This window comes from Panthera pardus, unplaced genomic scaffold (genome assembly GCF_024362965.1).
Source record: "Panthera pardus isolate Hobbes unplaced genomic scaffold, ASM2436296v1 HiC_scaffold_16, whole genome shotgun sequence".
NCBI lineage: Eukaryota > Metazoa > Chordata > Mammalia > Carnivora > Felidae > Panthera > Panthera pardus.
Genome location: NW_026526721.1, coordinates 124,126,960 through 124,150,400, shown reverse-complemented (window position 1 = coordinate 124,150,400; position 23,441 = coordinate 124,126,960). Strand labels below are relative to the sequence as shown.

Below are 23,441 nucleotides of genomic sequence, written 5' to 3'. Positions count from 1 at the left end.
TCTCCCTTTAGAGGCCAGCACGTGTACTCCTGCACACAAGCACAGCAGAGGAAGACAGCATACTCCCTAAACCGGCCACATTCACACTGATTTGGGGACAACGTGCTACCCCCTGGGAGCAAGGTAAAAGTTGATGGTCCAAACCGCAGATGTGATGAGTTAGAAAGAACCTTTTCCCAAACCCTGCTCCATCCATCACTGCCCCCAGGAGCCTCACCCTTCCCCATATCTCCACCACCCTACAGAGAAGAACAGGCCAGGTAAGAATCCACTGCAGGCTGGAGCCCTATATGTCCCAGAAGAAAATATCTTCCTGCCCTCCCTCACCCAGCCAAAGAGCCTGACAGCACATGTCCCCTGAGCTGCTGTCACCACCACCACCACCCTCATTCTCCAAATTGACTGGTGGGGAACAGGAGAGAGAAGAGGACAAGACAAAATACCCCATGCAGGCTTACCCTCCTCCTTCCTCAGAGACATGGTCTGGATCTACAAAGATGTGGAAGAGAGCAGGTTACAGCCAGCAGGGGACTCTACTCTGAGCAGTGCCTCTGCCTAGCACCATAAAGAAGGGACAGCCACTGTTTCCGTGCCTCCCCCTGGGAGCGAGGAGCTCAAAGTACACTGCCCAACAGCATCTCCATAAGTGGGGGGAGGGGGGTGGCACCAAGGCTGGATGGCAGCAACCAGCATGGCATCATGCTGCCTTTTCCCCTGGTGGGAAAGCCCCCTCCTTCAGAGAGGGACTGTGATTTGAAGGGCAGGAGCCCCATGCAAGCTGAGGGGGACAGGGACACAATCAATACTTTTGGTACAATTGGTGGACGACCAGGGCAAGGTAGGCTCCCTCCCACGATGGGGGCATCTGAGCTGAGTGCCCCCTGGGAGGAAGGAGGAGTGATGTGGACGGTCACTAAACTGTCTGCACGGCCCCCCTCCTCTTCATCCTCCTTCCACATAGCTGCACATGGGACAGCTGCTTATGAGTATGTGACCCCCCCCACCCCCCACAGAGCTGACTGTCTAGGTTTGGGAGGAGAACTCTGAACTGATAACATGTGAAGTCAAGAGCCAGTGGCAGCCAACTGGTTTTGGTTTGGGTTTTGTTTACTTGTTTGCTTGTTTGTTTTGCCACATGGGACAGATATGAAAGGTGATCTTCAGAATAAAAGAAAAAAATTGAAGCAGATATACAGAACAGAGGTACACAGCAAAGGAAAACCCCTGACCACATTCATGTATCTGGTTCCAGTTTATTCCCAGGCTCAGCTGCTCTCCTGCCATGAACTCTGTGAGACACCCTGTCTACCCTAATGACAAATTCCCTCTTCTGCTTAAGCTTGAGTTGTTTTTTATTATCTACCAATGAATGACACATCCAATGTCCATTTCCAAATGTTTCCTCCCTTGTCTACCTCTATTCTAGAGACTGTAAAACTAATTACTTGCTTTCTAACCTTCTTTGCAGCTGTAGTTGCCCATGTAATTCAGCTTTGATTGATAAAACATAAGCAAAAGTCTTATAAAGGGGCCTTTTCATCCACTTCTTCTATTGAATATGGTTGTGATGGTTGGAGCTATGGCAGCCATCTTGCAATTGTGAGAGTCAAGCATGAGAACAGAAGTCAACACACTGAAGATGGTAAAAAGAAAAACAGCCTGGATTTCCAATGGCATAATTTTGCTGCTAAACCAAGGCCATCAACTGTCACCTCTTTTACAATAAAAATAACCCCCTATTAACCTATTCTAAATCCATGTTTAACCAATGAGCTCCTAAGTGAAATATTTGCAAACAAGAGTTCTGGATAACAGAAGGAAGAGATGTCCAGACTGGTCCTGAGGTGGCCACAGCAGTGAAGCTAAGTGTTTGCAGAGGTGGGAGGAGGGGCTGTGCAGTAAAAAGAAAAGCAGCAAGGGACGGGGTTAGACACCTGGCTGAAATATGGCTGGGAAAACAGAAGAGCACAAATAGCCAGCGTGCAGGAACAAGAACACTGAACTAGATAGTGACAGGAAGTGCTGTGCCTAGAGAATCTGTGTGGAGGGGGGTATCAGAACCATGGCAAGGACCTGAGGCCACAGAGGGGCCCCTCTGAGGACAGATACACTTCTCTGCTGACCTGGAACTCAAAAGGGGGAGCTGAGCCTGAGCAACAGGTGCAGAGTCTTGGGGCCAGTTTTAAGAGAGAGGCATTCGTGAGTAAGTGACTTCTCATCATACCAGTTTATCTGACGACCTCACCAGAGGGTGTTCACTTATGAAAAGGGTATTGGGTAGGAAATTATGTCTGTGGACACAGTGAAAAGAACACAGGCTGTGTATTCCACTGCCTGGCCAGGGCTGAATCCTCCCCTGGCTCTTACAGGGTGTCCGATGTGGATGCAAGACAGGCACTTGACTTCTCCAGCCGGTTGCATCATCTGTCAAGTGACAATGAGGAGGCAGCAATATCTGCCTTGAAGAGTGAGGTTTAAATGAAGTACTAAGCCAAGTACCCACCAGGTGCCTGTCCTTAGATGGTCTCTGATGTTAGTGTGAACCCAGTAACACAGCCCCTAAGGACAGCAGGCACATCTTCGGCCTGGAAAAAGACAGGCTGCATCCTCACCATTCTGTACCCCTGAAGCCTGAGGACCTTTCTCTCTCCTTAATGAGCCTGACTAATGAGACCAGTGCCAGTAGTGAGTCCCAGAGAAGGGAAGGAGATCCTCGCAGAGGTCGAGGGGCACTGAGGCCTGGCTGGGAAGGGGGACAGACCTACCATCTCTTCCTGGGAGGTGATGAGCCTGGCTTGTTCCTGGAGCTGGGCACGGAGAGCACTGATCTGGCGCTGGGCCTGGGCGGCTGCTTTCCTCTGATCCTGAGACAGGGAGGCCTGGAGCCTCTCATTCTGCTCCTGCAGCTGATGGGCACAGGAGAGTCAGTCACATGTCTGCAGGGACCTATGGCTGCCCGGGATCTGCAGGGCCTGCACCTGTAGGCAAATACTGGCTAGACAAATAGCTTCTCAGGAACGTGAGATGGCTCTCTGAAATTAATGCTATAATTATCATATGGTACATTTCTCAAAGCTTTTCAGATATCTGTGTATACCTGAATGAGCGGCGACCTTGGCCACGCTGAGATATTCCTGTCAAGGAATAACAGGCACACTATTTTCACAAATATTAAACTGGTGCATTTAATTAACCCCTTAGAACAGGTCCCCACAGTCCTCCACATCTGAGACTAAGCCTCAAGTTTTATTGCCCCAGGAGAGGAAAGCTACAGCTCGACAATAGACTTGGTAAGGAAACCACAGCTGTGCTTCCCTGTGTGCAGAACATACCTCTGTGCACCACTGAAACCTCAGATATACAGGGAAGCCTCCCCTGAGGACTTGGGTGGAAGGAGAAAGGGAGGAGCAGGCCTGGAGAAAGACATTTGCTGCCGGCCCCATGGAGACATGTGAACTACTTAAATTATTGAGTTTCACCTGAAGCAGGGGAGGGGGCTGCCAGACCTGGACAGGTGGCTTTCTAACAAGATTGACTACAGTCCACGCTTCACTCAAGGGAAAATAAGAATTGAACTCAGGCCCCTAAGATCAGGGCAAAAAGGCTCTCTGTCCAGTGTGACTGCCCACTGAAGCACAGTCAGATAACCTGAGGCCATTCAAAAGTCCTCAAATTGTGTTTTTAGGTAAAAACAAAAGGTGAAGGAAATATGGTCACATGCTGTTGTAAGAGCAGACAGAAGATGATATTACTTATGTTTGCATAAAGAAACTTTAGAAAACTACACTAGAAAGCAATAAAAGTCAGCTGTGGGGGGCGCCTGGGTGGCGCAGTCGGTTAAGCGTCCGACTTCAGCCAGGTCACGATCTCGCGGTCCGTGAGTTCGAGCCCCGCGTCAGGCTCTGGGCTGATGGCTCGGAGCCTGGAGCCTGTTTCCGATTCTGTGTCTCCCTCTCTCTGCCCCTCCCCCGTTCATGCTCTGTCTCTCTCTGTCCCAAAAATAAATTAAAAATGTTGGAAAAAAAAAAAAAGTCAGCTGTGGGGTGGGTTTTGGGGGCAGGTAGACGGAGATGGGGAGGAAGTGAACCTTAATATATCTCAGCACACTTTACTGAGGGTACCTTAACATATTTCTTTTGCTTTTTAAATAAATTTAAGTGTATTGCCCATTTTAAAACATTTTAAATAAAATAAAACCACCAAGATGGAAATTACAGGAATTGGGGGTGTCTATCACGTGCCAGCCTCTGATCTGAGACTTTTAACTTCCGAGCTTTCTACAAGCAGAACATAGGGCTCTTGTTAATTGGCTTCCTCCTCAATTTGCTTTCTTCTCAGGGGCGTTTTCATAGAAGTTGTTTTCTCGGCCTGAGGCCTGCTGCTCTCTGTTCCCTGGTCTCAGTATCTGAGCCCTTCCATTTGGGCTCCCTCTGAACTACAGCTGAGGTCCACAGCCACCTGCTTCTCTCCTGGGTGGGGTTTCAAAGAAGGGCCCAAACATGAAAGGACCAGGCAATTCATCAGAGGTTATCAGCACAACCCTCCTCGCAGAGCCTGAAGGGGTCCCTGCAGAGAGGACCACAGTGTAAAGCAGGTGTTGGGTTCAGAAGAAAAGGCCAGGGGGCCCTACTCCTGGCCTGGGAGGCTGCTGTCTAGGCAGCGGACCAAGGTCTTCTCTGTATGGAGGGGAGTCAGCTGCCAGGAACTGTGTCAGCAACAAAATACCTGCCAACCAGTTCGAGAGGAGTAGGGGTGAAGAATGGGGGTGCCATAGGATGAGAGGAGGTCACAGGAAACCAAGCTCCCCCAGACCACCCAAGGAGGGCTACCTCTCGCTTCTGAGCTGCGTGCTCTCCCTGCAGTTCCTTCATTTTTCTCTTCCATTCTGTTTTCTGGAAAAGATAAAAGTTTGTCAAATGGGCCCCTAGATGTTAAAATATAGTACGGGGGGCACCTGGGTGGCTCAGTTAGTTAAGCATCTGACTTCAGCTCAGGTCACGATCTCACGGTTCGTGGGTTCGAGCCCTGCATCGGGCTCCATGCTGACAGTGCTGAGCCTGCTTGGGATTCTCTCTCTCCCTCTGTCTCTGCCCCTACCCTGCTCATGCTCACTCTCTCTCAAATAAATAAACTTTAAAAAATAAATTAATTAAATAAAATATAGTATAAAGCTACAGGAATTAAAAAGTACTGGCTCATATTAGGCAGAGTAGTGAAAAGAATAGAAAGCCCAGACAAAGATTGGGGAGAAAAATGGAAGCTTAGTCTGGAGAAAGATAGATTATTGACAAATGGAGTTCAAGAGGTAGTTAAACTGCCTAGAAAAAAAAAAATGAACTTGAATCTTTATTTCATATCTTAAACCAAAATAAATTTTAGGTGGGTCAAAGATTTAAACTTAAAAAATGGAAGTTATATCAGCAAGACCGTACAATAAGAAGTTCCAGCTCTCAAACCCTCCACAGATGAGAATTCCTTTATGGGAGCCCACAAACCCAGCTGAGAGCTTCCAGCACCTCAATGGAGCAAAAACACCTGAGAATAGATGCATTCCAGAGAAGTTTCACTTTACCTGCATCAGCTCTCCCTCAAGGTGGCACAGCTCAGTGCCAAGGGAGACCTCCTCAGCCCACAATTTTTCCCACGAGGGAAGGGGACAGAGAGTGAGCACCCACTGCCCCAGCCTTGCAGGATGCTGCCCGGGAGGCCCGCTTCTGTCCCACCCCTGTCAGAACTGAGGGAAAGAGCACAGCTGACTCAGCTTGTGGCGCTGGCACACAGATCTCAACAACCAGCCACAGATCCAACTGGACACCAGCTGGTGTAAGTGAGAAGTAAATGTACAGAGTAGTTATATGCGATTGATATTAAGTTGTTATCAGCTTAAAACAGACCGCTGTCCTAGATGTTTTATGTAAGTTTCATACTAATCACAAAAAACCTACAGCAGATATGCAAAAGATAAAGCAGTCAGAGCATACCACTACAAAATAAAACCATCAAATCAAAAAGGATGGCAGCTGGGGCCTCTGGGTGGTTCAGTGGGTTGAGTGTCCGACTTCGGCTCAGGTCCCAATCTCGCAGTTCGTGAGTTCGAGCCCCACGTCGAGCTCTGTGCTGCCAGTTCAGAGCCTGAAGCCTACTTCAGATTCTGTGTCTCCCTCTCTCTCTGCCTCTTCCCCTCTCTCTCTGCCTCTTCGTGCTCTCTCTCTGTGTCTCCCTCTCTCTCTGCCTCTTCGTGCTCTGTCTCTGTCTCAAAAATAAATGTTAAAAAAAATTCAAAAAAAAAAAAAAAAGAATGGCAGCAAGAGAGGAGGAAAGGAACAAAGTAACTACAAAAATCTGAAAACAATAAAATGGCAATAGTTAGTCCTTACTTATGAATAATTACTTTAAATTTAAATGGATTAAATTCACCAGTCAAAAGACAAAGAGTGACTGAATGGACTAAAAAAATAAGATCCAGCTGTGTGCTGCCTACAAGAGACTTACGTTAAGGGCACACTTGCAACTGAATGGATGGAAAAAGATATTTCACACAAACGGTAACCAAGAGAATAGGGGTAGCTTCACTGCTGTCAGGCAAAAAAGACTTTAAGTAAAAAACGATTACAAGAGACAAAGAAGATCATCACATAATGATAAAGGGGTCCATTCATCAACAGAATATAACAATGTAAATATATATGCATTCAACGTCAGAGCACCTAAATATATAAAGTGAATATTAATACAACCAAAGGGAAGAATGGCAGTACAGCAAGAGCATTGGGCCTCAATAGCCCACTTTCAAAAATGGAGAGATCCAGACAGAAAATCAATAAGGGAACACTAGACTTGAACTGCACGCCAGACCAAATGGACCAAACAGACATATACAGAACATTCTACCCAAAAGGAGAACAACCTATAGAATGGGATAAAATATTCTGCAAACCATATTATCTGCTAAAGGGTTAATATCCAAAATATAAGGAACTTAACTCAATAGCAGGGAAAAAAATTAAATGGACAAAAGACCCAAATAGACATTTCCCCCCAAAAGGCCTATAACATCATTAATCAGCAGAGAAATGTAAATAAAACCACAATGAGATATCACCTCACACCTGTCAAGATGGCTGTTATTAAAAAGAAAAAAAAAGATAAGCGTTGGTAAGGATGTGAAGAAAAGGGAACCCTCATACACTGTTGGTGGGAATGTATATTGACACAGTTATTATGAAAAACAGATTGGAAGTGCCTCAAAAAATTAAAAATAGAGTTACTCATTTCCCCCAGGGTATCTCCAGGTGTACATGAGGTATACTTGTTAATAAACTTGATTGCTTTTCCTGTTGTTAAAAGAAAAAAATTAAAAATAGGACTACCATATAATCCAACAATCCCACTTCTTGATATCGATCCAAAAAAACTGAAATCAGGATCTCAAAGAGATACACTCCCATGTTCACTGCAGCATTATGAACAGTAGCCAAAATAGGGAAACCTAATAATCCATTGGTAGATGAGTAGATAAAGCAAACGTGGAACATACATACAGTGGAATACTATTCAACCTTAAAAAAGAAGGAAATCCTGCATCAACATGAATGAACCTAGAAGGTATCATGCTAAGTGAAATAAGTCAGTCAGGCAAGAAACACAAATAGTGTATGATCTCAGTTACGTGTGGAATCCAAAATAGTCAAACTTACAGAAACAGAGAGAGAATGGTGATCACTAGAAGTTAAAACAGGGAGAAAATGGGGAAGTTATGGTCGAAGGGTACAAAGTTTGTTATGCAAGATATATATACTGTTGTGCTCGCTTCGGCAGCACATATACTAAAATAAGATATATATACTGTATTGTATACTTTGCTAAGAAAGTAGATCTGATGTTAAGTGTTACTGCCATACACACAAAGAAAATAAAATAAAGAGTGGAAGGAAACTTTGGGAGGTGATGGATATGACTGTGGCCTGATGGTGGTGAGGGTTTCAAGGGTGAGTTATTATCCCCAAACTCACTGAGTTGTATACATCAAGCATGTACAATTTTTCACATGCCAATCATATCTCAGTAAAGTGGTATGTATGAATGAATAAATAAGGCCATAAAAGCACTACAAGAAAATGCAAAAATATTTTCTTTTTAAACGTCAGAGTGGCCATAAACAAATTGATGATTTGATCATTTTGACCACATAAACATTATTAATTTTGTATGACCCAAACCACAATAAAGAAAATTGAAAGACCAGTGTTATGGGAAAAATAAGTATAAGAATAACAGAGGGCTGGGTTCACTTCCATATGTTATACAAACTCACAAACCGGGAAGGAAAATTAGGCAAAAGGATGTGAACAGAGGTCATAGAAAAAAATTAGCTTCCCTTACCGGGAAACTTGTGAAAGGAAACATCAAGCAGTAGAAATATTTTACTGCTGTTAGTTAGACTTTAAGCTCTTTCTTCACAATCTTAGAGAAGCAGAAACAGAAGCACAACCTGATTTAGTAATGATCCCATTGCCCTTCCTTGCCGTGGGATTATCAGTGATTTAGACCCTATCTCGCTGCATCCTTGCACGATTCATCCAGGGGTGGCCAGAGCCACCTCCTGCCGGCTCATGAGAGCAGACTGTGCACCAGCCTCTCCAATGCCATACCCAGGGACCTCACGGTGGTAGCACGAAATCAGAGATGACGGGAAATTCTACACCATGGAAAATGGCAACTGCTACCTATTAAAGCAGACAGCCGTTGTTAAATATTTATCATCACATCACTAGATCCATCCCAAATACCTTCAAATCCAGAAGATTTGTTTCCAACGGGGTTGGAATCAAAGTGAGAGTAAAGGTGCCCAATAAGAGACATAACTGTATGTGTTTTGAAAAGATCCCAAGCAAACCTGATACTGTACTCATCTGTATCACCAGCCCCACCTTAAGCCCCAGCCCCAAGCCTAAGAATCCTATTCCATGATTCCATGTATTGGCAGAAGGTCTGAAAATGTAGAATTTGATGTATTTCAGCTTCCGTAACACCATAGGGCAAAACTAAGAAACTTTGTTGGAAGACAACCTGGCTGGCGGCGGAGGAAAAGCATGAGACGTTAGCTCACCTGCATTTCCATCATCTCCTTCAGGGCCCGGAGTTCCTGAGTCTGCCTGAGTCGCTCCTCAGACTCCTCGTCCCGTAGTGACCCGAGGTTGGACTCCATCATATTGTGGGACTGCAATGCCTGCAGTTTCTGAAAAGGCCGGGACACAGTTTTATTTAGATGAAGATCTAGTCTTGATGTTGTCTTTTACACCTTGAGCAATGTCAAAAAGGCACACCTTTCCCAACCACAAAGTCCAAGCTGTCCTCACCAGATATCTACATGCCTGCAAACACACCCACAAGTGAGCATTCCCCTTGCCCAGGGTTGAGAGCTCAGTGCTTACACAGGAGAAGCAAGTTCCCGTGGAAGAACAGAATTTGAGAACATAATTTCAATAGCACTAGCATTCTGCTGCATTCAAAATCCGGAGCTCACTAGACAGATGCCCCCTTTCCTCTTCAGTCTCAAACAGGCTGAAGAGAATCAGACTCCTATGGCCTTTGGGAGGGTCTCAGGTACTCTGGACCATTCCCTGAGGACTCCTGTCCCACCTCCCACAAAAAAATCCTGGTTGTCACCAACCAGACCTGGTTTTGTGTGGCTTGGAGTGGTATCACCCATACCTAATGATTCCTCAGCTAGCTGCATGTAATCTGAAGGAAAAGACACAGGAAAGTGGATCCGAGAGAAGAGGCCTTTCCACCTATGGCTATATTTTTAAATATATCACTGCTGTATTCACAAAATTAAATTATCTCCATCTCTATTATTACATACAAAACTCGTAAGACCCATTAAAGCTTTCAAGAACTGCAAGTCCCTGAGTTTAACCTGATACCATTCTCGATAATCTTTAACTCTTCTCTACTGCTAAAGCAATATCTGGTCCAAATGTTAACCATTTCTAAACCCCTTGAGTATTTTCATAGAGTCAAATGCTTTATCAAGTGTATGCACAACCCTCGGCTTCTCGCGTGTCATCTCTGCCTTCACCCCAATATTTATGATGCCCAGAGAGCTGGCTCTCTCGGCATATGACAAACCGGCATGGTGATTTCCATTCAAATGGGTACTCCTTTGGCCATTGGATTTACCCTTCATCTTATCTCTCTTCAGTCAGGTAACTCAGCCAAAGTAAGCTCACAGACTTCTGTACCAGGGGGGAAATTTTGAGGAGAAACATCTTCAAAAAGTATTTCCCTCTACCCAATGGGGCTCCTGGGTGGCTCAGTCAGTTGAGCGTCCGACTTCAGCTCAGGTCATTATCTCACGGTTCGTGGGTTCGAGCCCCACATCAGGCTCTGTGCTGACAGCTCAGGGCCTGGAGCCTGCTTAGGATTCTGTGTCTCCCTCTCTCTGCTCCTCCCCTGCTCACACTCTGTCTCTCTCTCAAAAATAAATAAAGATTAAAAAAAAATTTTTTTTAAGTATTTCCCTCTCATTGGCCCTCCGGACAGCAAGGGAAATCTTTTGTTTTGTTATGAGGTAGACTGTCTTACAGTGTTATTCACACTCACTCTAACCGAAATCTTCTCTTTTTCTCCCCAGAATTAGAAAAAAAAATAACAAAGTAATTATCCAAATACACTGAGAATTTGGGTCTCCAGTTTTGTTCCCATAATAAAAGTAAAATAATGAAATGTCACATGAGAGGGGACAGGGAGAGACACACAAACACAAAAACACAGCATATGCAATCCTACAGAGAAAAGACAAATAAAAAATAAAAAACAGAAAAATGATGTTCCAGTTTAGGGAAATGTGATCCAAGTTAAAAAGAAACCATGGATGGTAATTATGTCCTCACTCACCAAAGCTTAGAATTTCCTAGCCAAAAGTAACCCTCTGACCTTTGATGGGGTGGTTTCTGAACAGTAACTCCAAATTCAAATCAATACCTATCTATCAAACATCCAGTCAGCTAGTGCCGTGTCAGGGGATGAGAGTCAGCAGGGCGCATGCCAGCTCAGGAAAGATGGGTGTGGAGCTGGGGGGGGTAGGACCATGAGGTCCATAAGATGGGGGAGCATCTTATCTCCCACAAATCATTCCTGACCACACTGCAGGAAGGGCTTAAGCCACAACAGACACACACACACACAGCTCTCATCTCAACCCCACAGCCATCCCTATCCTTGGCTTCCCATCTCAGATTGAGATGATGGACCACCCAAGACTCCAAGCATATCCTATGACAAGCCCCTTCTGAAAAAGTTGTCAAGGTATTCCTTTAGCAAAACATGGAATGACTGTGAGAAATGCATAGTTCATTTTCAAAAACAAGAAATGATTCTCCTTGATGTTAGAAGGACCAATAAGAGCTCAGTACATTCTGAAAATATTTCTCCTCAAAACTTTTTCCCTGATATGGTTTTAGTCATACGGGTTTATATAGGAAGATACAGTCTAGGGATAATCTTTAATAATGTTTTCCTGAATGAACTTAACAGCATATCCATTAGAAGAGCAGAGGCTTACAAGTTTAAAAAGTTAAGTTCAAATCCCAGGTCTACCTCTTAGTAGCTGTGTGACCTTGAGCACGTTATGTGAACCCCAGTGTCTTCACCTGTAAAGGAGGAATGATAATAGTGTTGTTTTAAAAAAAAAAAAAAAAAAACTTTTAAAAATAAATTATAAACCAGGGGCACCCGGGTGGCTCAGTCGGTTGATCATCCAACTTCGGCTCAGATCATGATCTCACGCTTCGTGGGTTTGAGACCCACGTCGGGCTCTGTGCTGACAGCTCAGAGCCTGGAGCCTGCTTTGGATTCTGCGTCTCCCTCTCTCCCTGCCCCTCCACCACTTGCACTCTGTCTCTGTCTCTCACAAAGAAATAAACATTAAAAGAAAATAGAAAAGAAATTATGAACTAATAATGTGCCTACTTTGAGAATGTTATGGTTGTTTTGTTGTTATGAGAATTAAAAGTTAATGTATATAAAATGTACTGTACAGGGGCTAGAAACCAGTTAATACACTCAGTAAATCTTACTATTATGCTTGATCTCCACAGACCCCAACAGGGTGCCTAGCATATAGCCAGTACTCAGCAAATACCCGTTAAGAGAAAAATGCATTCATTCAAACTTTGCCTCATAGCTCATCCAGTGACAAAAGAAAGCCCTTTGCAAAAATAAAGATAATATCTAGGGAGTTTCTACTATATACCAGACAATGTTAAGTGCTGTCTTATATATATATATATATATATATATATATATATATATATATATATAGTGTTATATGTATAGTGTTATATATAGTGTTTCTGGTATATACCAGACAATGTTAAGTGCTGTGTTAATTTAACCATTTCAGCAACCTGTCGTACAGAAGAGAAACTGAGGCACAGGAAAGTTAAGTAACTCGCCTAAGGTCACACAGCCAATATGTGATAGAGCAGGGATTCAATCCCTGGCACTGGCCTCTGATATCCAGCCTCACAGTATATTAGCTCCCAATGGCAGATGAAATAAAACGAGTACAAACGAAGAAATGAATTTTGAGAACAAATAAACATATTTTCAGCAAAAGAACACTGAAAGACTTTGTGTTGGGTACCTCTTCTAGAGTTGAGTTATGGTTGGCAACACTTTTAAATTCATCCCAAAATAATTTTTTTAGCTTGTCTATTTCCTCATATAGCGTGGCCCGCTCTTTTTCTTTCCATTCATCAAATTCTTTCTTAGCTTCTATCTCCTTCTGACGAGCAATCTCTGCTTCCTGGAAAGAAAAACAGGAACAATAGAATCACTAATTCTACATCATGGCAAATATTTACTGAGAAACTGCTAGGGCCCCTTGTCTGTGCAAGTCACTCTAGAGACCAAAGAAGATTCGTCCTACTGTTCCTATTGTTTGGACATGGAGTGAGACAAGTCTTCTCTGAACTGTAAAGTCCCTTGACAATAGAGATCTTTTTCTCTCTCTTTATGTTCCTGGCATAGTTGGTGCTCAATAAATGGATGCTGAAGAAATGAATGAAGAATAAAGAAATGAAGGAATGAGTAAGGCAAGATTACATATTTTCATTCTACAAGTATCTACTAAGTATGTCCTCGAGACTGGACTTTGGAGTTTATCCAGTCTTGGCTTTCAAAAAGCCAAGTAGCATTGTAGTGTAAGAAGTTAACATTCAGGTTCAACATTCAAATGCCTTCAGAGGATGCTGAATAGGGCAGAAAACAGCAATTCTCTCTCCTACTTTTGGCCATACAGATCTGGGAAAACAAATGGATTTTCCTTTGCAGATAACCTAAGATCATTTGCCACAACCAAGAAGATGCCATCCTAGCTCTGACTCCCAGCTCCAGGAAATCAGCGAGACTTCTGGTCCTGTGGGACACCCGTGCATCATGGGTCTCCTGCATGAGACTCGAGCAAGTCTCCCTGGTGTTTCCTCTCCGTGCCCACCTGGAGCTGCCGGTGCCTCTCGGCCTCTCTCTGGGCTTCCAGTTCCCCTTGGGTCCATTTTAGTTTGGCCCGAAGCTCCTCCAGTATCTCCTCCACTGGCTGTTCCTGCTGCTTCTGCTTCCCTGTGGGCTCCACGCAAAGACAGGGTGACCAGGTTAAGTCAAAAAGTTAGTGGAGTGCAGTTTGTCGCCTATGCAATCAGTCACACCTCAGTCTGAGACCAGTTTGCCACTCCCATTGGATACTGACCACAGGCAAATTGACATAACCTCCCTGACTCTCAGTTTCCCCAAATTGGAAAGAGGAGATAACAGCACCTAACTCAGAGGGTTGTCATGAGGATGAAATGTGACAGTGCAAAGTGCTTGGCATGACCGCTCAATAAATGTGAACTATTATTGTCATTTAAAGTAACTATTTTGACAGTACTAACACATGCAAATGTAAAAGCAAAATTGATAGAGTAACAGAAGCAGAATACCAAATAGCATGTACACGGTGATTATCAATACAAAGAACATATCTATGCATCCTCACAGCCATCAGAGAGGAGTTTAAAGTAGTGAAAATAATTGTAGTTTTAAGTTCCCTTTTTTTCAGAAATACGTATAGTAGTAAGTTTCAAGTGAAAAAAAAACCAGTATGCATTATGAAGGAAACTTTCAGCCAAAGTTTTTTAAGTGTATACTTCAAACTTTCTGAGATTAAATAATAAAAGAATGAATTATTGGGGCGCCTGGGTGGCTCAGTCGGCTGAGCGTCCGGCTTCGGCTCAAGTCATGATCTCGCGGTCTGTGAGTTTGAGCCCCATGTCGGGGCCTGGAGCCTGCTTCGGATTCTGTTCCCTCTCTCTCTTTGCTCCTCCCCCACTTATGCTCTGTCTCTCTCTGTCTCAGAAATAAATAAACATTAAAAAAAATTTTTTTAAAAAGAATGAATTATAAAAGAACATTCTAACTAAACCACATACAGATAAACCAATGAAAAAGACAATTGTACTTGCACAATTGTTATAATTTTTTTTTTTTTTTTGAGAGAGAGAGGGCACAAGTGAGCAAGGATGGGGAAAGAGAGAGAGAGAGGGAGACAGAGAAGCAGGGCTCGTGTTCACAGGATGTGGGCTCGAGCTCACCAACCATGAGATCGTGACCTGAGCTGAAGTCAGATGCCTAAGGGACTGAGGCACCCAGGCACCCACATGTGTTACTTTTCAAAGTACCTTTAGTGACTATTAGATAGATGGTACTGTTACTAAAACTCTAAGTCTTTCTTTGAAAAGAGAGATGGTTTTTCTCAGACTGTACTTTTTGGAAAGAAGCAATTTTAGACACAGTAGAAATTAATTTGGGTTAACAGAATGATTTAGGATGATATGAAATAGGAGAGTGGAGATATCTGAAGAGCCATATCTGCCTGAGAATAAAAAGGTCATGAATATTAATTTAGCAAAAGTTGCCTTAAGAACATATTTTCCCTCTCCTTCAGCGCTTAACCTTAAGAAAATAATAAGGAATATGCCCAAAGACTTACGTATAAGAATGTTGATTAAGTGATTTATAAGAAGGAAATTTATGAGTAACCCCTATAAAGTATGTAATAATTTAATCATGAAATAAATTATGATAGCTGCATGATGGGATATTATTCAGCCATTAAAAATCATGTTTTCCAAGATGCCTGAATGACACTGGAAAATGTGATATATTTTTAATTAAAAATAAGCAATAGGGGAGCCTGGGTGGCTCAGTCGGTTAAGCATCTGACTTCAGCTCAGGTCATGATCTTGTGGTCTGTGAGTTTGAGCCCCGAGTCAGGCTCTGTACTGACAGCTCAGAGCCTGGAGCCTGTTTCAGATTCTGTGTCTCCCTCTTTCTCTCTCCTCCCCCGCTCATGCTCTGTCTCTCTCTTCTCAAAAATAAATAAAAGTTAAAAAAAAATTTTTTTTTAAAGCAATAGTCACAACCACATGCTGTATGATTACATATGTACACAGGAAAATAATAACAGAAAACACACCAAAATATTAAGTAGGTGATATTGTCGATGGTTTTTATTTTCTCTTTTCTACTTTTCTGTATTTAAATTTTCCAGGTCAAAGGCATTTTTTCCAATTTTTTTATTGTGGTAAAATACACATAACATAAAATGTAGCATCTTAGCCATTTTTAAAATTTTATTTAGAGAGAGAGAGAGAACATGCACGAGCAGGGGAGAGAGGCAGAAGGACAGAGAGATAGAATCTCAAGCAGGCTCCATGCCCAGCACACGGCCCTGGGATCATCCCGAGCTGAAATCAAGAGTTGGAAACTCAACAACTGAACCACCCAGGAGCCCCACATCTTAACCCTTTTTAAAGGTACAGCTCAGAGGTATTAGTACATTCATAATGTTGTGTAACCATCACGACCATCCACTTCCATAACTCTTTTCTTCTTGTAAAACAAAAATTCTGTATGCTTTAAATAACTTCCCATGGTCTCCCTCCCCGCAGCCCCTGGCAACCACCATTCTACTGTCTGTTTGTACAAATTTGACTACTCTAGATATCACATAAGTAGAATCATACAGTAGTTGTCCTTTTGTGGCTGACTTACTTCACTTAGCATAATATCCTCAAGGTTCATTCCTGTTGTAACATGTTACAGAATTTCCTTTCCTCTCAAGGCTGAATAATATTCCCTTGCTTGCATAGACCACATTTTCCTTCTCTATTCATCTGTCTGTGGACAGTTAGGTGCTTCCACATCTTAGCTACTGTGAATAATGCTGCCATGTACCTCAGTATACAGATATCTCTTCAAAGAACTTCAAAGATCTCATCAGAAAAATTCATTTAAGAAGTAGAAAATCTGTTTTCCTTTAGCAGCCTCCAAAGTAGAATAAAAAATAATTAGATATCTAATAAATGTATCACAACTAGATAAATGGTGCTGTTTTAAAACTCTATGGGGCGCCTGGGCAGCTCAGTTGGTTAAGCGTCCGACATCGGCACAGGTCATGATCTCGTGGTTTGTGAGTTCAAGCCCCGTGTCGGGCTCTGTGCTGACAGCTCAGAGCCTGGAGCCTGCTCGGATTCTGTGTCTCCCTCTCTTTCTGCCCCTCCCCCACTCACTCTCTGTCTCTCAAAAAATAAATAAATGTTAAAAAAAAAAATAAAAACTCTAAGTCTGCTCTCTGGAAAGGAAATTAAAATGAAGAAAAATAAGAAAAAGGTTTTACTTAATGGAATTTTTAGATTTATATTGTATGATTTATATTTTCATATCTGTATTTATTTTATTTGTTAGCAGCTATTTGTTATGTCACATATTAAAATATTAACATCCATTAAAAATGGATATAAAGTATGCAAATCTCTCGATGGGGAAACATACAGCCTTGCTACTCCTTTTGGAATTTGAAATGATGAAATTAAAGCGATTAAGTCATAATAAGCTCATGTACATACAGAGTTAAAGAACCAGTCTAACTGCTTATTAACCCCTTTTAAGCTCATTCATAGTTAGCATCAAAGAAGAGCAGATTCACAGAAGGTTGGGAGGTAAGGACCCTTCCAAGTCACCCCATCTGACTGCCCAATTCACAGCAAAGGCCACTGAGACTCAGAGGGAGGGGCAATGACCGTGGTCACATGGTAGAAAGGGATAAAGCTAACACTGGAACCCACTGTCTGACTCCCTTTTTCTCTACACACATTGTCAGAAACCCTCCCAGGCCCATGTTGGATGGATCTCCCCAGTGTGGACGATGGGATCACATCCTCCTCTACTGGAAGATGAGGCCTGAGGGCAGCTGTGGTGGTGTATGTGCCCCACACCCACTGAAGACCAGCCCAGGCCCTTCCACGGTCCCAGGAGGGCCACCTGGACTCACCACCTTCTGCCACGCCCGCATGCCTGCGCTGGATATGGCCCCGGAGAAAGGTGGCATTCATGAACGTCTTGTCACACAGGTGGCACTGCATGGAAGGCAAAGAGTGGGAAGTGTGGTATCAGATTACCTAGCTCAGCCTGGGGCTCTCCCGAGATCAAAATTCCCATCTCTTTGGGACCCGTGGGCTGCTTCAGAAATGAAGGATCCGATTTGAACACGACCAGTACCCTGGGGAGCTGTGAGTGCTGACTGGGTATTTGATGATACTGAGGAGTTTTTGTTGGTTTTTCAAAGGCGTGATGATGGTCTTATGTCTATGTTTAAAAGCGGGAGTCCTCACCTTTTAGAGATCCATACTGAAATAGTTAGAGATAACACCATATGCCTAATACAGCCAAATGTAATGCAGGGCCGGGGGAAGTGGGTAGGGGAGCATACGAAAAAGCATTGGCCAGGGTTGATAATGAGTGGGCTGGGTAGTGCACAAATAAAGGCTCATTACCATACTCCCTCTTTTGTACATGTTTACATTTTTTCACAGTAAAAAGTTAAGAAAAAACAAAAACAATATCCAGGTCCCACCCCAGGGCTGAGAACCACCAGAGCATAGGACAGCAAATAACAGTATCTCTAATTCTGCTTCACTCTCCTCAAGCATTTCAGACCCTACCAATCTTTCACATCATCTTTTCACTGTAAAACTTCAAAATTTTTCCAACACAACTTTGCAGGCGGCCAATCCTACTCAATCAGACTAAGAGGGTCTATCTTTACACAAATGTGACGGAAACTGTCAGCTGTCCCCTGATACCTATTGCCCCCTTTTTCTTAGTTTTAGAAACCCTGATTTTTAGCTGGTCATGAGGTTAATGAGAATAAACACTATAAGTTCCAGCCTCCCTTGCAACCAGGTATGGCCATGTGACTACATTCTGGCCAATGACATGTAAGCAGAAGTGACAGATGCAACTTCTAGAAGGTGTCGTCAAAGAGTCATGATAGGACACTAGCCACTCCTTCTTCCTCTGACAACAGAACCCCCGTTTTCTTCTGGGGAATTACCCTGTCCTTTACTCTCCAGCCATGGACTTTGGTCAATCCCCAGCTCCATGGTGGGACACGTGACTTAGACCAGCCAGTTACAACCCTGAATTCCCAACCCTGAGCTCACCAACCGAGATGGGTAGGAGACCCAAACACAGCCAGATACAGGAGACAGTGAAATACTAGTCAGGTTTCTGGGACCAAAGTAGGCCCTCTATCATGCCAGCCTTGAATCTGGGAAAATCAGATGCTAGCATTGCGGTGGCCCAACTTGCTACCACACAGACAGCAGCTTTCTAAGAACGGAACCCACACTGAGGAAGAGTCACCAAGAGCCACAGACAAACTAAATTCTAGTGCCACTGTCTGATTCCAAGGACAAGCCATACCTGAGTCCCACCATGGCTCTGGATTTTTCAGTTAAATTAACCAATAAATTCCTTATTGACCTAAGCCAACTTAGACTGCTGTTTTGTCACTTACTACTAAAAGATTCTGACCCTCTTTATCATAATTGACATTATATCAGTTATATCAATTACCATTCAATCAATTAATATTGTACCATATATTCCTTCTGTCCCACCACCCACCCCTAAACTATGAATTTCTTGAAAACCTGAATGAACATGACTTGTGCCTACACTCTCAGAACTCGGCACAGGGCCTGGCCACCATGACAATTCACCAAACTGCAACTGTCCCCAGTCTACACTTTCCATGCAGCTGCAAATGTTCAAATGCCACTCTGGGTAATGAACTGTCACTTGGCTGAACATGTCGGAATGGGCCTGGCAATACCAGTCCCTTGCTACACACCAATTCTACACACACACACACACACACACACACCCCTCTTACACACACCTTTTCATATCACACTGCTACATGCACACACAAACCCTTCAAACATACGCTCCTGCCCTCCATAAATACATACACCTTTGCACACATATACATCTTTCATTCATTCACACACACCATAAATACATCTTTATACACACACTTTCACACACAAGCACGTTACACACCACATACTCTATATACATACACACACATATCATGCACAGATGTATGCTCCAAACATTCACACGTTAAGACACACATATTCACTCACACATCCTACATATACATTCACACATGCACATCCTGCACATGCACCCTCTCCACAAGCACACATATGCACACACATCCTTCATATACACACCTGCCACACATATGCAATCTACACACACACACACACACACACACACACACACACACACACACACTGTGTAGAACTTGATGAGACATCTCTAACATCTGCTTCTAACCTCAGTAAGCATGGCCCCCAGCAACCCCGGGGCCCAGGGCGGCGGTACTGCCCAAGTGGCCGGGCGACCTCCTATCTCCCACCCTGAAAAAACTCCTCACCGTGTGGTAGCCATGGGCCCCCGTCTGCAGGAGCAGCTGCTGCAAGGTGCCGATCATCTTGCGACGCCGGCGGCTCTCCTCCCGCACGCCCTTGAGCTCGTCGGCCTGGCGACCCAGCTCCTGCTGGCCTCGCTGCTGCTGCCCCAGGCTGGCCTGCAGCCGGGCCTCGAGCTGGGCAACGCCGGCGCTCAGGCAATCCTGGCAGTGCAGCAGGTACTCGATGGTGAGCTGAGCCAAGCGCAGCACCTTGAGCAGCACCGGGTCCACGGGCTGCCCGCAGCGGCTGCACGCCTCCCGGTCCAAATTGCAGAAGGTGACACCCGTGATGTTCTCCTGCAGGGTGGCCACATCCAGCTCCCGTGCCACGCGGTCCACATCCAGGGCGCTGATGCGCCTCCAGTCCACACTCTCAGAGCGAGGCTGGAACTTGAAGGTAGGGAGTGGGTAGGCCCCAAAGGGAGGGCCACTGAGGCCCTCAGCAGTGGTAGCAGGGGACTGCATGGGCTGAGGAAGCCCCGGGCTGACCACTGAGGGAAGGTGCCACCAAGGCCACGGCAGCAGGCAGAGGAGCTGAGAGAGGGCCTGGAAAATGAGAAAAGAGTCCAAGTTAGGCAAGATGCATGTGGCCGCACGTGCTACACACGTGGCCAGCAAGAGCCTAAGTGGGGTGAGGTGAGGGACGTGTGCAACAGCTGTAGTATGCCTGCATGCTCGGGCATGGCGAGAGAGGTGTAAGGCCAGGGTGTGGGCCTTATAATCACACAGATGTGGATTCAGATCACAGGTTCACATCCTGAAGCCTTCTGTGTCCACTGGGGAGCAGGGGGCCTACTTTGCAGGCTTGTGGTTAGGAATGAGGCATGGAGTGCCCCCTCCGCCGTGCCCCATACCCAAGTCCACTGCAAGAGTGCCTGCCGGAGGTCTTTGTCAAAGGGAGCCATCAAATGTCTAAGTGGTCCTTCTACAACCCAAAGTGATTTCAGGATAAAGTTCAATAACTTGCCGTGAGAGACAGAGCCGCCTAACTTCCCCCACATCCCATCCTCCCTCCTGTAACTGCAAGAATGTAGCGGAACAGGAGTGCATTACGTCTCCCAGTGGCCCCAGCTGCAAAGGGTGACCCTTACAACTATGCTCTCTGGTGGGATATGAGCAAAATGATGGGGATGCTTGATGTGGCAGCCATGTCTCTGCACACAGATTGTGCTCAATCCATCATGGTCTTTTTTTCAAACCTACTGGTTGAGAAAAGCGGCCCAATTTGTTGTCAAAAGACTCAGATTCTCCTCTGCACTCTCTAGGTAGTCACAGAAACTGTTCTCTCTCTTTAAGGAGTAAACTGACAGTAGCAAGGGGGTTTTAAAAGGAAAATTCCACTACTAAGAATTATACTTGTATAAGATAAACTTATACAAGTGTGCAATGGTGCCTGTGCAAAAACCATCATTGTTGTGTTGTTTGTAACAGCAAAGTACAAGAAAAAATATAAGAAAGCGAAGCACAAAGTACAAGAGGGGATACAAATGGTATCTCTATACAATGAAATACTATGCAGGTATTGATAAGAATAAGGCAACTATTGGGTGGCTCAGTCGGTTAAGCATCGGACTCTTGATGTCGGCTCAGATTGTGATCTCACAGCTCGTGAAATCAAGGCCCATGTTGGGTTCTGCACTGACAGTGCAGAGCCTGTTTGGAATTCTGTCTCCCTCTCTTTCTGCCCCTCCCCTGCTCGCATGCGCATTCTCTCTCTCAAAATAAATAAATAAACATTTTAAAAAAAAAAGAATAAGGCTACTATTCATGCACTGATACAGAATGAGTGTGTGTGTATGTATACACACACAGAGATATATCCCTATCTGCTTGAATGATAATTAATATAATCATATCTAATAATAATATGCAAAAATAAAGATATGTATACCTCACATCTGTATCTACCTATATCTATTCGATATATCTATACCTGTATATTCTATGTATAGAATATGTATATTCTATATATAGAATATGTATATTCTATATATATATTCTATATATAGAATATACAGGTATAGATATATCCCACATTAGAGTGGTTGCCTATAAAGGAGGAAGGAAATGGGGTGTGAAACAGGGATAAATAAATAAATAGATGGAAAATGCATCAATAGGAAATGGATAGACAGGGAAGCCTTATACAGACCAATAATGGCAATGGTACATAAATAATATATATGCATGTACATACACATATATGAATGATTCAAAGTTGTTACTCATATATAATAATAATTAAATAAAATATACTAATTTATGATTCCTATATATGATTCATTATCTCCAACATTTTGTAAGCATAGACTATGGTATTTCTGTAAAAATAAACAAGCTGTGAGCAATGGTTGCCTCTGGGAGTGGGAATGGAAGCTGAAGACTGATTTTCCACTTTCCACCTTTCCATACTATTCAAAGTTCTTTACTATCATCATCTATTACTTTTATAATTTTTATTTAGAAAATACAATTTCTGGGTCGCCTGGGTGGCTCAGGTGGTTGGGCGTCTGACTTCGGCTCAGGTCAGGATCTCACCGTTTGTGAGTTCAAGCCCCGCATCGGGCTCTGTGCTGACAGCTCAGAGCCTGGAGCCTGCTTCGGATTCTGTGTCTCCCTCTCTCTCTGCCCCTCCCCTGCTCACATTCTGTCTCTCTCTCTCTCTCTTCCTCAAAAATAAATAAACCTTAAAAAAAAAAACTTAAAAAAATACAATTTCTGCCCTTGAACTTTGAATCTGACAGGGGCAACAAGAAGTACAGGTGACCCTATTTAATCAAGTTCTTTCTAGATGAGACTTTTCAGCACAAGAGAAAGTCAGAAGAGAGGTCACTGACCTCACAAAGGAGAAAGGCCTTGAAGGAATGGTGGGGCTAGGCTTGCAAGGTGGGGAAGGCCTCTAGGAAAGACCCCTGACCTCCTGAGCCTTCATCTGAGAAAGACAGGGACAGGCGTAATGGCCTGCCCTACCTCCCCATAGGGTCCTTGAGAACTGGAGAAGGTGCAAGGCGAAGGCACTCAGTAATGTTCCGGCCCCGGAGTATCGAGTGCCAGCCTCTGTGCCACACACAACCTCTACATACAAATTTACAAACAGGTATCACTGTTCCCATTTTACAGACAGGAAACTGACATCTGGAGAAGTTACGAGTGTTGTCCCAGGTTAGGGGGCCAGAGCTGAAGTACGGTTGGAGGTGCATCTGGCTCCAAAGTGGACTCTGAACACTGATTCTTAAAGCTGTTTGTCCTAAAACTTCGCTTTGATCAGATCATGACCCCTTATGCCTCAAACTCCTTCATTCATTCACTCACCACCCTCCCTCATTCACAGCATGCCTAGTGGTGCCAGGCCTGGTGCCCAGCACTGGGGTTACCGGGGTATATTAACTACACATCCGCCCTCCACACAGGATCTCAGCATGGCCCCATGTTGCCACAGTACAATGTCCAAACCCCTCAGCCCAGCCTTGAAGACTGCTCACAGGCTGCCACTCACCCACCTTTTCCACTTTAACTCCCATGCTTCCCTTTCTCAGATACCCCTCCCCCAAATATACTCCAAAACCAAAAC

General features: G+C 44.1%; 1 protein-coding gene across 6 annotated transcripts in view; it reads right to left on the bottom strand.

Moving 5' to 3' along the window:
- DZIP1L (DAZ interacting zinc finger protein 1 like) overlaps window positions 1-23,441 on the bottom strand; it is a 43,500-nt gene that overhangs the window by 13,638 nt on the left and 6,421 nt on the right. For all 6 annotated transcript variants that reach the window (XM_053903783.1, XM_053903785.1, XM_053903787.1 and 3 more), the window contains 8 exons: window positions 19,835-20,416; window positions 17,378-17,462; window positions 13,505-13,626; window positions 12,653-12,814; window positions 9,110-9,238; window positions 4,830-4,892; window positions 2,766-2,906; window positions 459-489 (listed from right to left, as the gene is read on the bottom strand). In XM_053903783.1, coding sequence (XP_053759758.1) covers window positions 459-489; window positions 2,766-2,906; window positions 4,830-4,892; window positions 9,110-9,238; window positions 12,653-12,814; window positions 13,505-13,626; window positions 17,378-17,462; window positions 19,835-20,335 — 1,234 coding nt within the window. In that variant the 5' untranslated portion in view covers window positions 20,336-20,416. The remainder of the gene's footprint in view (window positions 1-458; window positions 490-2,765; window positions 2,907-4,829; window positions 4,893-9,109; window positions 9,239-12,652; window positions 12,815-13,504; window positions 13,627-17,377; window positions 17,463-19,834; window positions 20,417-23,441) is intronic.